Genomic DNA, 15,720 nt, shown 5'->3' on the forward strand with positions numbered 1-15,720 from the left:
GTCTCACAGTGATGACCCGGTAGAAGCATGGTAGCCACCATGAACTGGCTGTGACACACATGCATACCAAGAACCAGAACTGTCCATTCTTTTATTAAAATGTGAGGTAATCTCAAAAACATATTTCTGTTTACAGGTGACCATGCACACTCCATGTTCAAAAATATAATCATGTTTGTGGGTGCACTAAAGAGATTAAAGTTATCATGTAGCTTTAATAAAAGATTCTATATTTTTCAGCAAAAAAATCTGTTCAATGTAGTGTGACCAATTTTGTTTGGCTTGATTTCTTCACATTAACAAAGAGAACCCAATTAATGAAAGCCATTTAATTTTTTTTTATCTCATTTTAAATACTTTTCTCCTTTTGAAGCTAGGAAAGACTGCCTTGAAAAACTTAGACATCATAAGTTAATCATTCTGTAGGAACTCATATGAGAAGGCATTAAATCCTATGCAAACTTGGGCATGATATGACATACTTATTTAATGAAAGAGTAATTTCTGGACTCTTTTGTTGAACAGTAAATTAAATTATTTTCACATAAGCTTTGGTTTCTTCCTCTGAAAATTCACAGATGTTATGTAGTTGACGCAGAGCAAATTTCTGCCCACTAAACAAATAAAAATTAGTTTATAGAAGTTCGGATGAGGTTTGTTCTGTTGTGACAAAGAGAAGAAAAAAGAAGAAACAGATAAACATTTGCAAAATGATCAGCAAACATATATTCATGAATATCAGGAATGACAGTAGTAAATTCATGGCTAAATTTTAGAAAAATTAACCTATTAAGAGTGGGAAGACTGCACCTCAGATCTTACAATTCTGTTTTACAGACAGAGTATATATTTACTGGAGACCTTCTTCATCTTTATCTAATTATTTACTGATCTTAGATACCATACAAAAAGAGATACGGTAATATTAGTGTATAGTATTTTCTAAATCATTAATGAAGATTAGTATCAACACTTTTAGAAGAGTCACCATGATACCAGAGAAGAGCTGTCCAGGAGTATTTGCAACTGGCCATGTTCTTTGTTATAACTTTCCAAAGAGTAGTTTGAATCACCCTTCCTTTTCTTGTTGTGCAGTGGCCTACACTAACTCTCCCCGTTATTGCTTTATAAAGCTGTTAGTAAGAGACTTTCCTAACCACTATTGTTTCAGCACATTAGAAGCGTAGCTTTACCTCCACTGACTGAGCAGTGATTGTGTTATTCGGGGTTTGGGAAAGCAAGGGCATAATTCGGTGAACTGGTCAGAGAGACTCAATGGATGCAATGCTAGTTGGTGAGTGCAGTGAAGCCACTATAATACATGTCAAGCATCACACCCATCCCTATGACTGAGATAAACTGCTGGGAGGTCACAACAGCTGTACAATAGTTGCCATTCTTTTGCCTTTGTACCTCAAGACTGTAAGTCTATGTTTCTTCTTAAAATGCAAATGTAACTACAAAAGCTGTACAAATGCTGGAAGCTTCCTGAGGGATCATGACTCTCCTTATGGTGAAGGCCTGTGCATTGACTCAGTAAAACTGAAGAATATAGTTTGAACATGTAGCTGACGACTTTTGGGGGCCATTAAGCTTCCAATGAGCTTGAAATATGTTTCTGATACTGTAACTCCAGGTGATATAACCTTAAATATGATGACTCACAAAGACTAACCGGTTACTGGGATAGAGGTTGACTGAACTAACAGAGCCAAAGCAAGAAAAACTGATAGAATTCCCCCATACAAGCCTTATATCTCCCCTCCTCTCACCAGGTACATCAAATATGCTCTTTAGAATTGCAGAAGTTTGGTTGCAGAACCTTGCAAGTTTTCATTCTGCTATACCAGAGTCAGTTTTCTTCTCAACAATTCCTCCCCTTTCCCACTCCTCAAATAACAAATCAGCTACTGTTCAAAAATGGCTTCTTTCCTTAGCAGTACCAGAGACTTGGCACACAGAATTGAGGATGAATTTAAAAAATCATGTAACAGCAGCTTTTACAAATATCAGCTCTTTGTTAAAAGTGTAATAATAAGTGTCTATGCTAATATTAATTACTTGAAACTTATGAAATCTTTTTTTTTTTACACTTAGCATTTTTTTTTGTTAGTCCACAAGGAGATATCTGTTTCAAAAGGCATTAGAAAAAACCCCTGCAACAGAAGATAAATACTGCATCCACACAGCAGCACAGATATCTTGCAAGGTGACATTAAATGTGCTAGTTCAGATATCACAGTAGCACAACACTTCATATGGATAATTTTCTTACACTCTTGGAAAAAAGTTAAAGATGAAGGTTGTTCTCTGAAAACTCTTGTATCAGAAAGTTTGATTATCTACTGCCTGCTTAGGAATAAGAAGAAGCACTGTGCTAGAATCTTGGATCTGCACTACATAATACTGCAAAGGCTTGCTTGCAACCCTTAAATTCAAACAAATCCTATTGACTGTTCTTTGAGAAATATGTCTATATTCTTCAAATAATTTAGGGAAGCAAGCTTTAGCAGCAGATTTCAGTATGTCTGTCACAAATGGCAACTGACAAGCAACCCAAACCATCTCTTACACCAGCAGAACAATCAGTCCAGTGTCAGTCAGGAGGGCACCAATACTTGCTGGGGGTACTCCTGCCCACATACCTGCTACAGCTTCTAGATGCTTCCAGAACTGAATTGTAAGGGTAAAACCCCACATGTCAGGAGAACTGGCAGAGGTGAGAAAGACAGCAGAATACTCCTTGTTTTTTAAAGGAATTTTATTTGGCAACTATTTATTCACAGAAAATTTTACTTTACCTGTTTTTCCTGAAAATAAAAATCTCACAAGAAGAATTGTTATTTTAATATTATTGACAGACCATGCAAATGTCCTTTTCAATTATTCACTAAATTCTTAGTTGTGTTTTGACAATATTCTGAATACCCTGCCAAAAAGGAGTGTTATTTTACATTTTAGTTAGACTTCACTTAAAAATTTATCCATTGAATTTTAGAAAATCTATGTACATTTGATGCAGACCTATTTGCAAGGTAAAGAAATTTGTTACTAAGTTACATTTAAACACTAAAGAATTAGACTAATTCCTATTATATTTGTCATACAGAATCAAAGTTCAATTGCTACACACAAAGAGAGTAACTAACTAAAATCATTTTGATTTCAGATACTTTCAACACTGAATTTAAAAAATAAACGTCATCAATTTAATAATTTTCCTAACACAGTACATGGAAACTGAATTATTTGCTATGACTTAAGAATTTCTCTAACACATTACTTCCAGGATGAATTTTATTTTGGTTTGCAGTTCCTGGAACTGACAGTGAGTTGATGGCTATCTACTAACTATACAAATTTCTATTAATCTGCTTATCCAAACTCATACAAATAGAATGTATTGTTTCAGGTCGGAAATAAGCTGAAAAGCAATTTTTTTTAAAATGCATTTTGGTATTATAAATCTGATTAAATTTAAATTTGAAATTACAGCCTGTGTATATAGCCTAGGTGCTGGAAGAGGTTGCCCAGAGAAGTTGTGAATGGCCCATCTGTGGAAGTGCTTAAGGCAAGGTTGAATGGGGCTTTGAGCAACCTAGTCTAGTGGGAGATACCCCTGCCCATGGCAGGGGGGTTGGAAGCAGATGATCTTTAAGGTTCCTTCCAATCCAAGCCATTCTACGGCTCTATAATTCTATTAATGCCCATGTCAGAAATAACCTATTACAGTCGTCTAAATAAAAAGCTGCATCAAGTATTCCTCAAATATTAACAATTATAGAATCATTGAATCATTTCAGTTCAAAAAGACCTTTAAGATCATCAAATCCAACCATTCACCCAGCACCGTCATGCCCACCACTAAACCATGTCCCTCAGTGCCACATCTACACATCTTTTAAACACCTCCAGGGATGGTGATTCCACCACTTCTCTGGGAAGCCTGTTCCAGCGCTTGACAACCCTTGCCATTAAGAAAGTATGATTCCACCACTTCTCTGGAAAGCCTGTTCCAGCACTTGACAACCCTTTCCATTAAGAAAGTATGTTAGATATGGAAGCATGATGAAGAGACTTCTTATTTTTGAAGAAAAACAAACTAAGATTGACAAACTGTTTCATGATACTACACACTGCACTTAACGGCAATTTGCTCCCTGCTGTGATGGCCTTCTGGTTTCTGACGATTCCCTTCAAGTTTTACCAGCAGCTCTGAGAGAACATTTTCATTGTTCCAACTGTGTCATTCAATTTTGAATGAGCAGGACAGCATTGGCCTTTGTCCTCCTCTTCTGCGGTACATGTACATGATAAACATGCGGAAACACGGAGGCAGGACAGTGTTCCTATAGGTGTTAGGACAGGTGCTGAAGCAAACATGGGGACAGACCAAAGCAGTGCCCCGAGGGCTGGGAACCTCAGCCTGCACCTGCCCAGGATCCCAGAGAGGATTCACACAGAGGATGTATGAATATCTAAAGCGGGGGTGCCAAGTGGATGGAGCCAGACTCTTCTCAGTGGTTCTGAGCAATAGGACCAGGGGCAACAGGTAGAAACTGATGCCCAGGAAGTTCCACCTGAACACGGGGAGGAACTTTTGTACTGTGCAGTGACTGAGCCCTGGAACAGATTGCCCAGGTTGTGGAGTCCAGGTTGTGGAGTCTCCTACACTGGAGAACCACCTGTACGCAATCCAGTGCAATGTGCCCTAGGATGACTCTGCTGGAGCAGGGAGGTTGGACCAGATGACCCACTGTGGTCCCTTCCAACCTTTCCCATTCTGGAATTCTCCGCAGGGAATCACCCAGGCAGACTCCATATGCAATCGCACAGGTGTGTGTGCCTACCCCCGCTACCTAACAAACTAGTTATTGCCCGCGATTAGCTCCAGCCCCGGCTCCGCCCGCCCCTCTCTCTCCCCTCCCGCCGCCGCCATCGGCGGCACCGGACGGGGGCGGGGCCCGGGCCCGGCGCGGCTCCCGGCGTGCCCCGCGCGGGTGTCATGGCGGCTCCCTGCGGCCGCTTCCCGCACATGGGCTGAGGGGATGTGCCGGTAGCTCCTGTGTCTCTGTCGGCGCGGGGGTCGCGACAGCGAGCGAGGCGGTGCGGAGCGGGCAGGTCCGGGGCGGCGGGACCATGCTGGCCCTAGAGCGTGCCCTGCTGAGGGGCTTTCTCAGCGCAGCAGAGTCTCTGGAGTGGAAGCAGGGCGAAGTCGCGGCCGCAGGTGAGGGAGGTCCCGGCCCGGCGGGAGAAGGTGTCCGGTCATTGTGGGTGTCCGGAGACACGAGGCTGAGCCGGAGCCGCAGCTGGTGGCTCTCTCCCCCGCGAACTTGTACCCCCCGGCACCCTTTCCGCTCCTCGCCGGGCTCCCGGGGGCTTTTGCCGGCGCCGCAGGGCGCGGGAGGCCGTGGGCTTATCATTTTGGAGGAACGGGAGCAGCATTGCTGGCGGGAGCGAGGCCAGAGGAGCGCAGGCTCCGCGGAGTTCCTCGGCCTCTCCCTGCCTGTCCGGCTGGTGGCGGGGCTGCGGCTGCAGCAGTGCCGGTGCCCGGTGCCGCCCGCTTCGTGTCGGCACTCTGGAGGCTCCTTATCATGGGACTGCCTTAGACTACCTCACAAGTGAGAGGCTACCTGTCTATTTAAACGTGGCAATGAGGTGAAGTTTGCTCCTGAAGCAAAACCTGAGACTGAAAAGTCTGGCATGAGCTGCCCGTTCTCTATTTATCAGTTATGGGTCATAGTTGCTTAAGGGATCAGTGGAAAATAAGTCTCTTGAGGGGACTTGATTGGGTTGTTACTGACCCAGCTTTCCTGCAGGGGAACGCAGCAGCTTTTAAAATGTAACATTTGTCATGAAAAGGCGCTTCTATACTTCAGGCAGGCTAAAAATACAGCTGTGTTCAAGTCATGTGCTATGTTGTTTAGAATGCTTAGAGCTTGTAGCATATTGAAAGTCTCGTTTATCCTTACCTAAGCACTTACTGAATTTTGGAAAAGGACTATACAGAGCTAATAAACTCTATTTCTTTATATTACGTTTTATTTGACCTTAATAATTTGTACTGTCCCAGGAACGGTAGCTGATGTGACTGACATCTATCAGCTCTGTCTTATCCTTTCAGCAAGAGCTGTGCATGCTGTTTGTGGTGTGGAGGTTTTTTGATTGTTTTTTTTTTGTTGTTTGGTTTTTATTTAGCTTTTGTTTGTTTGGGGGAACTTTAACTAGTGTGCTGTTATAAGATGTGAGGAGGACTTGTTGAAGAAAGTTCTCTTGCAGTAGAGATAGAAAATGGTGGGATTTGTGATGATTCTTAGTCATCGCTTACATGGGCCCTTCCTATTAATGGTCCTGAAAATAAATTTAAAAGCTGTCACCTTGAATTTGTATAGTGTCTTACAAGAATCCATACACAGAATCAAAAGCAAATGTTATGTGCTTACAGTTATGTTACTGACCTCAATATTCTTCATTAGTGTCCCACAGCCCATAGTTTATTCTACAAACTGCAGCATTTTCTGTCAGGGCAACTATAATCCAATATAAAGAAGTTGTCATTTGGTGGAAGTAAGTCTCTCCGAAGCGTAGATTGAAGAAAGTTTCTTGTTATTTCTATTCTTTGTGAGAGCGTGATGTTAACAGCATTGTGGAACCACTGCTGTTCCTTTGTATATGTCCTTCCAGGTACAGCTCGAAGTTGTTTTTAAATAAGCTGCCACAAATGATGTAGATCATTCAGTAGATCATTATGGCAGAGAACAAAAGTAAATTGTGGTCAACAGAGTGGTCCAGAGATATTAGAATGAATGAATCTCACCCATTCTACAGAGTCATCCATCCCTATTATTGAAGGTGGTTCTGTGCTTGCTCTTTCTGTATTTCTAAAATTTAGAATACTTGTTTTTGCTGGAGCTTGGATTGGTATTCGGATCACTTCTTTGCACAGCTGCAGCTTGTGTGGATCTGTACCTCGGCTGGTGTTAAATTGGCTGCCTCAACTACTAATATTAGTGCAGCAACAGTAACACTGAGGGCATGGGAGCTGCAGTCCCCACTTGGAACCACAGATTAATATTCAGGCACTTAGGCCATGCAGACCTCTGTATTTCCTCAGCTGCACCATCTGCATCATCTCCATGAGTTGTAGCCACAGCTGCAGCATAGGCAAATACTGGTTTTGCTCAAGAATAGAAGGTTTTAACATGGTTAAATTCTTCTAACAGCTGCTGGATTGATTGCACAGTAGCACATCTGAAGAAAGAAGGGAAGGTACCTTCTGTGAACAAAGTTGTAACCTGGGTCAAGAACTTGATGAGTCTGAAGCTTCTTAGAAATTAAGTGTATAGCATTTCATGACTTCTCTTTGTCTTGAAAGGCTTAAGAAATATTCATGGATCTAAATCCACGTTAGTAGTTACTCCTGAGAATCTGCTCCATATGGTGGCTTCTCATTGAGATAGTATAGTTATCACAGGAAAATAATTGCTTTATAAAAGTAAAATCTATTACCCATTCTTTGTGATTATTCTAAGCATGTAAATGAAAGACTGAGTAGTTTCTGCAGTTTTACATAGGAATTTATTCACTGAACTCTGCAAATATTGAACCATTTTTATTTGTTGCATTTCCCCTCAATGGGTTCTCCAGTCTGTGAAATTATTGTCTTATCTATAGGATTTTACTGTTAAGGGGGTGGTATATATATTTTCATTTGAATAGGTCTTGAAAGACAAAATTGTTTCAAAGCTGATACTGATTTCTGTGGTTTGTTTTTTTTTTTTTTCTCTTCCAGAAAGTGGATCATTATTGCAGTTGATGTTTGATGGGAAATATGAGGCCATATTTTCAAATTCAGCCATCTGCAGTGTTTTCAGTGTGTCTTCTGTGACGGAGGAGAACATTGACACTTTTTTGGAGAAACAGATTCTAGCATACCTGGACTGTTCTGCAGAGGCTGATAATGTGGAAAGGTGGAAATTATTGTTTATTATATGGAAGGTTAATAGAGACCATGTTTGATTTTTACAAAGGACATTTAAAAAAAAATTATAATTTGTGATGTAGGGCCTTCAAAATTCGTGTACTGAGAGGAAAGCAGAAAACAAATTTCTTAGGTTGTTTCCCCCACTCCCTCAGGCATCTATTGATGACTATCCAGTGAAAAAAACAATGATATTGTGATATGGTTTTTTAAAAAAAATATTAGCTTTATTTACAGTGATTACCTCAGAAGCTGCTGGTATAACAAAGCCACAAATGTGAATTCATATTGCCATATATTATCAAACCATTTATTAACAATTTGCTCTCTGAAATGTTGCATTACATTTATGTGACTACTTGAAGTACCATATAATGTTACTGAATTTCTAAGTCTGATTTATAGTAAGGTTGTTTTACTCTTCTTAATGTAAAATGAGTAATGTGTGACTTGTGGATGCTGTTCCTCAATTAATTATGTTCTTCCCAAGACTTCCCAAGATTATCTATTAATTGTGTTGCATATGCTAATTGTTGCTTTTAATGAGTCTGAATTTACTGTTTACAGTTTGCTGTATGAATAATGATTAGGCTGAAATCTGTCATGCTAGGAATAGTAGAAGCAGAAAACTATACATGGGTGTATGTATTTATTTTAAAAGATGAAAGTGAAAAAAAAATTTGCCAGAAGAAGAACAAAAGATAAAAGAAGATAAAAGTTGAAAAAATAAATGTAAGAGGAAGGTACTGTGTTGCCAGTAAGTGTTGGTTGAGTACAAATATGTGTGTTTTGGTATGACAGACATAAACCCAAGAATTTTTGCTACAGTATCAAAGAAAAACAAATAGGTGACACATCAAAAATATTGAGCTGAGATTTGTAAGTGATCTTAGTGTGTTAAAAGTGCATCTTCTAGTGTGGTACATAATATGATGTGCTCTTGTTTTCTGAGTTGGAACATTCAGAGGTTTTTCCCATGTGTTTTTTCTGTAGGCGTTTTTCTTTTCTTTTTAATTTTTTTTTAATTACTTTGTTGTGCTGTTACTGTTAAATATTAGCTGGAGAAATTTTTCAATATTGCTAGAATCTGTCATCTTGCAATAGTTTATTCTGAATAATATGACAAGGAAAGAAAAAATCTGTCAGGACTTGAAACACACCCAATCCTGATCCAGATCATTGCCTGAAATGTGTTGCTGCCTTTATGAGCCATTTAGCTTCTTGAAGGTAATAATAATCTAGATCATGAAACTTTTTATGTGTTCTGTCATAGTGCACTCCTATTGCAGAGAGCAAAGGAATTTTTCCTTGCATGCTTCTGCTTCAGCTCTTCAGTCTTTGAGGTTTTTCTAGTTTCTTCTGCAATTCCACGCAGCATTAGAAGCCCCCTTGCCAGAAGATATGGAGGCAGATCTGCAGTATTTAGCTTCTCAGAAGCAGAGGGTTTTCTGCCCGAAATTACAGCCTGAAGTTTTATTCAGAATGAAAGTGTGTAGTTTTCAAAACGTATCAGCATCTGCCAGAAACATTTTTGTTTGTAGCAGTCAAGTGAATTTTTCAAGCTCCGTTAATAATAATTTAAGAGGCTTTGGGTGCAGAAGTAAGTTGTAACTTTCTCTTGATAGAAAAACTTCTACTGAAGTTATTTATCTGAAAGATAGATAATTTACTATTTTAGGTAGGCACTGCTTATAGCATTTAAATCTGTACTGTGTTTGTCTCCAATGACTTTATGGGTTAAAATAGCTGTTACATAGCTGTTTTTCCTACCTGCAGGCCCTATGTCCTGCCTTATGGAAGGAACAAATGTAACTTTTGCACCCTGACCTTGCATAGCCTATGGTGAAACTTTTTTATCTGTTTTTTTAATGCGTAAAATGTCATGTTCTTTTTCCGCTGAGTGATTCAAAGGAGTGCAGCAAACCTCTTAAGTTCTAGCCCAGAAAATTCAGTAAGACATGGTTTTCTTGTGACTTTTTGTAGATGGGATAAATTAAAATATATGATTTTTTCCCCTGAATTGAAAGTTATAATTCTGGAGATTTAAAAACTCAATTGTATTGAATCAGAAACAAAAAGTTGGAGTATGTTAATATTATTCTTTTAGCACAATATAAACACAATACAAAGTATGGTTTTATAATATTGTTAAAAGAACTCTTAGGGAGTTCTTTTTCTGAAGCTAAAACTGAACAGCTTGAGGGCAAAACAGCTCAACATTTGGATCTAGATTGTAATTTCTTTGAATATAGCCTGTAACTTTTTCCAGTTTCAAATCCATGGTTCTCTAAGTAAAACGATTTAGCAGCGTTTTAAAATTTGCTGCAACTTTTTTCTATTGTTTTAACTGCTTGCCTCCTTCCCCTACCCCAGACATGTTTTCACTATGGCACTTTTAACCTTTACAGCTTAAAAATGAAACATTCCTTACAATAAATATATTGAATAGGAGATTTTTTCTTTTACTTTTTTCCTGCTATTGCTACTCACTTCAGTGGTTAGCAGTTATCTTCTACAGAAAATGTAGCTTCACAGCTGTATTTTAAATCAGGAAGTTGTAGAGGATGGAGCAGTAAGATCTGTGTTGCCCATGTAGAGGAGGAATGCCTTTTTTTTTTTTTTTCCTGACCTCCGTGTGAAGGAGGTACATTCATTGCCTGGCCTACTGTTTCTAAAGACTGGAAGGAAATAGTGTGAGGACACAATGAAGAAATAGATTGTTTTCAGAGAGCTTGTTGCAAAACAACTTGAAAGTCTCTTGTGTTTGGTTCCAAAACCTAAAGGAACACTGACACTGGTTTTTATCCTTATACCTTGTTCAACATATAAATGAATACCAAACTTTGCAAAAGAAATCCATACAATAAAGTTTGTTATGATTTCCTAACCTGAACACTGAATGGTATTGCTGGTATTTTTCTTGGCACATCTGATGGTTGGATAACTGGTGTGCTATGTCATGAAAAATAAAAATGAAGAAATTTTTGCTGATTCTGCAACAGCTTGCTTTGATGTACATGAATTGAAAAAATAACAATTCATTGTTTAAGTTTACTTTGACTTCTCTTAGATTAATTTCTGGCTGCACTAAAAAGAAAAGCTCTCCAAACCAAAACCTGTAACCTAATCACATCTTAAGCATAGTGGAGCTACTGAGTATTTTCTTACTCTTATTTTATTTGTAGCTTCTAGCATTATGTGCAAATCCATTATTTTTTCAAATACAAATGCAAATACAAATGCATTTGTGTTTTTCAAATACAAATGCAAATACATATTCTTTATTTTGAATTTCAGGAAGATTTGATACAGCAATATGAATGTTAGAGTGGAGTGTATATAAGCATCTGATTTTGCATCATGGAGAACAATTGTACTGGATGTGGTGTAAACTGTTAAAAAAAGGCAGCAAAACCCCCATTCACATAGAGAAAGGAAGAACAAGATATGTAGATACAGACATATGTCTAAGGATAAGCACAAAATAAATTCAACTATGTAGATCACCATACTAAGGGAGACATGAGCAACAGACCCTCTGTTGCCTTTCAGGCAGCACAGAAGAGCAGTTTTCAGGCAGCCTTTGAGAGGTGAGCATCTGCAGGTCTGTGTTGTAAGTGTGAAGGGCAGTCAGGAAGACGGAATGATATTTTCCTTGGGAAAAAACTAGGGCATAGGCATGGGAGGTTAGCATTTGCAGGGATTACGGTTTGAAATTGATTTTCTGATATAGAGTGCATGATAAGGAGACTGGAAGTTGGTCATGAATCTGAAAATGGGGGGGGAAAAAACTTGATGATAAATTAAACTGTGGAAAAACAGTATCCCAGCCAAAGTAATGGATTTGGTTATCCAGAGGTGTTCTGCATGGATAAAACTGTGCCAAGACTTCAAGCAAGTTTGCTTTCCAGATAGATATCAGTAATGTTAAAATAATTAAATAAAATGTTATTAGTAGAAATAGTAAAAATTATAAAATAATGAAAATGAGTCTTTGAAAGACTGAAGTACATGTGTCAAATCATAGTGCAGAGATAGCTGATTATTTTGTATGTTACCTTTCAGAAGCTTTGGAGTATAATTTATCATGGGAGAAAAAGTAGAAAATATATGCCAGTGTGGATATTTTGTGTGGAATGGCAATAATTTAGTGTACAATAATTGTTGGTGCTTTGTGTTCTTGAGTTATTTGGAAGTTTAATAGTAATCTTGGATATGTATTCCAATAGTATTTCCTAGTAGGTAGTTACTGGTTGAATAATGACAGCTAGTAAATGTTACCTTGTCTTGTTGGACAAGGACTCTTTATGCCAGTTCTTATTCTTTAACTTCTTTGAAGCGTATATCCTTTTTTTATTTTTTTATTTTCAATTAAATGTTCCCCACCCCTGCTTTCTTATTGTTCTACATCTTTTGTTACATTCTTGCCCACCAGCTGCTTGTTTGTGTGTGGCTTTTCTATTTTACTTTGGTTTTTAAGGGGTTGTATAACACTTTATCCTTTGTTTCAGTTGGAGGACTCTAGAATCTTTAATTTCCTGTTTAACAGAAAAAAAAAGGACTTTGTTTTTCTGATTCATTTATGCTCCTTAACATGCTGGTGTTTATATCAAACCAGCATAATTAAAGTCCTAATTTTTTGTAGTTAGGAGGCATGTTATATATGATAGTGCCCATATCAGCACATGACCTTAGAATGCCTTAATGACTTAGAACCTTATTGTATCATAAGACAAACCAGAAGTTTATATAAATCTTAAAAGTCTACACCTGTTAAATCAACCATTAAATTCTGAGATCTTGTGCCCTGCCTTCTGCAGACCATATAGATTATTTGTTACTGTCTGTGCATAAAGAAATAAATAATAATGTAAGATGAGCTTAATTGTGTAAATAAAGAAAATTGTACCATACCTTGTTTCAGAAGTGAAACAAAGTCTCATAATTTCATCTTTCAATAAATTACTATTATTTAAATTAAAAAGTATGATTGAATGAGGTAGTATTTGCTGCAAAAGTATCTGAACCCGCTTGGAGCTGGTAGTTTTGAACTGTTTCAGTGTTCATTTAATTTTTTATCAGAGGGAGTGAAAATAAACAGCTGCATAATAACAAAAATAAACTTGCTCTTTTGGATACTGCAGCATCTTTTACCTTAAAATGCTGAGATGTTGATGTATAATAAGAAAATATGACAACCATGCAATAGGCAAATATTGGATTATCTGCATCCTTTGCTAATCTTGTGATCTCTGATATTTATGTACAACCTTAAATTTTGAAACATTGTTATTAATTACAACCGTTATAAACATATTTCCAAGCCTTTTAGTTTCCTGTGTGCATTCTTGAATACTACATTCATTGTATTTTCCTCACAGGGGAGTGATTTTTTTTTTAAGACTGAGGGTTTTGAATTAGTATCAGATTTAATCAGCTCTTGTAGGCTTAAGTAAAAATGTATTATGTTGCTAATTGCTGTTCTTATCTATATTGCAGGCAGAGGCTGATGTTTCTACTTGGTGTGGGCAGTTTGCAGCTCTTTGTTCAAAGCAATTGGACTGGGCCTCCTGTTCAGTTAAATCTTCAGGATTTTTTGCCACCTCCATTGTTACAGAAATTCTGTGAGGTATATTTGGATTTTAATAAGCTATCCTTTTATTGTCACTGCTTTTCACAAATAGCCATAACCCTTAAACGTGTCGGAGAAGGCACATCTGCAAGACGAGGTGCTAGAATGAATTGCCTTAATAATCTATCCTACTGGCTGCTATTGCAAGTATCTTCAGTTTTATTAGCAGTGTCCTAAAAGTTGTTACTTTTTTCTCTACTGAAATTATTTCCTGCTGTAAATGTTGATTTTGGATGGGGAAGTTAACTGTATTATAGGTGAGCGATTACTCAAAGGGCATTTGCAGTCAGTGAACTCTTTATGTGTTTATTTTGGGATATGTTCTTAGCTGAATCAAAGAAAGATGTTTATAAATGGCTTAGAAATTTCCCCTCCTTAGGGAAAGGTAGAAGCTGCATATCTTGCAAATAGCAGAGTATTTGGCAGATACTAAGAGAGCAGTAGATTTGGATGTTCAGTATCCTGTAAGGCTTTTAAATGCCAAGTGAATTGTAGTAGTATTAATACAAAAATGCTAATGCAAATAGAGCTTTTGGAAGCGAAAGAGTATGTAGGAGATGAAACTGAGGACTGTCATTTTTATTTATTTTAGCATCGTTTCATGTAGGTAACTAATAAACACCCTCACTTTTTTTAGTGACATGTGTGTCGATTCTCATGGCAGTACCATAGTCCATCTTGTGAATCTCCTCACCTGTGGTTCAGCACAGATTCTTGATTTTTCCTTTGGGATTAAGACTGTGGTAAAATACTGATTACTGCAGTGTCTCAGAGAAGAATGTATCAGTAGTCTGCTAATGCTAAATCTACACAAGTTTGAATTTAGAATTTCACTATGAATAAAGTAAGGACCATGAGCAATTTAAATCCTGTGAACTGTGAAATGAGGGGATGTTTGAGTGTATGAGAAGTTTCACATAAAGCTGTTCACTCTGTTGCCTTATTGTAGCATGTTTTCCATAATTCATAAAGTCCTGCCTTAGGTTCATTTGCAGGGTTGTATTTCTAAATAACTAATTCAGATACAGTATTGCTCATATTATTTTAAAGATGTTTATCAGTTTGGTTTGTCTTTTAGAGATGACACGGTGTATATATAGGCTTATTTTTCACTTGATTTTTGATACTAGAAATTCAAATCTTCTGATGACTGAATGAGTAACAGTGAAAACCAAGTGTACTAAACCTTCCAGGGTGTGAAATGACTTAGCAGAAATTTTGTAGTGTGCTACCTCTGAGGGGAAAATGAGTTCAATTTGCCTTTATATGTAGTAATAATAATAAAACCTAATTTCATGCATTCTCCTTATAATTTGTGTATAATATTTAATATTATAATATTTAAATATTCTTATAATTTGTGGTTTCTGTTTACTGAAGTATTCAATATTCTGTGTTAGTGTGTATGCACAGGCTACAGTCTAACACAGAGGCTGCAGCCCAAGATAATGCTCATAGAATTGCTGTGGCTGACGGAGCTCACAGACCTCTAAAACTCAGTGTTCATAATTTCTGTTAGCCACTTCACAGAATCATAGAATGGTTTGGGTTGGAAGGGACCTTAAAGATCATCCAGTTCCAACCCTGCCACCATGGGCAGGGACATCTTCCGCTAGACCAGGTTGCTCAAAGCCCCATCCAACCTGGCCTTGAACACTTCCAGGAGTGGGGCATCCACAACTTCTCTGAGCAACCTGTTACACGGTTTTGTCACTCTCACAGTGAAGAATTTCTTACTAATATCTAATCTAAACCTAATCTCAGTTTGAAGTCATTCCCCATTGTCCTGTCACTACATGCCCTTGTAAAAAGGCCCTCTCTGTCTTTCTTGTAGGCTCCCTTCAGGTGGTGGAAGACTGCAATTAGGTCACCCCAAAGCCTTTTTCCAGGCAATTTTATTTATTATCTGTCTTTGTGGAAGAATGAGATACTAATTCCCTGTTGAATAAGGGAGTACCTGATCTCCTGTTTAGTTTCTCTTATATTTCTGCTGTGGCTGTGAATGCAATGCATTGAAAAACATTTGCTTATGCAGTGGTGGTATTGCAGAAACTAAATTGGCTAGAGATTATAGAGGAAAGCAGACTTGAACATACTTTTATTTCTA

At 37.9% G+C, this 15,720-nt stretch overlaps 1 protein-coding gene across 1 annotated transcript in view; it reads left to right on the forward strand.

Moving 5' to 3' along the window:
• The first annotated feature begins 5,002 nt into the window (after positions 1 to 5,002).
• The window catches only part of TTC27 (tetratricopeptide repeat domain 27), a 132,329-nt gene continuing 121,611 nt past the window's right edge, over positions 5,003 to 15,720 (forward strand). Inside the window, exons 1-3 of the mRNA XM_027682098.1 lie at positions 5,003 to 5,227; positions 7,793 to 7,970; positions 13,481 to 13,610. Coding sequence (XP_027537899.1) covers positions 5,140 to 5,227; positions 7,793 to 7,970; positions 13,481 to 13,610 — 396 coding nt within the window. The 5' untranslated portion in view covers positions 5,003 to 5,139. The remainder of the gene's footprint in view (positions 5,228 to 7,792; positions 7,971 to 13,480; positions 13,611 to 15,720) is intronic.

The sequence above is a fragment of the Neopelma chrysocephalum genome, unplaced genomic scaffold (assembly GCF_003984885.1).
Source record: "Neopelma chrysocephalum unplaced genomic scaffold, ASM398488v2 Primary Assembly neopelma1_61c, whole genome shotgun sequence".
Taxonomy (NCBI): Eukaryota; Metazoa; Chordata; class Aves; order Passeriformes; family Pipridae; genus Neopelma; species Neopelma chrysocephalum.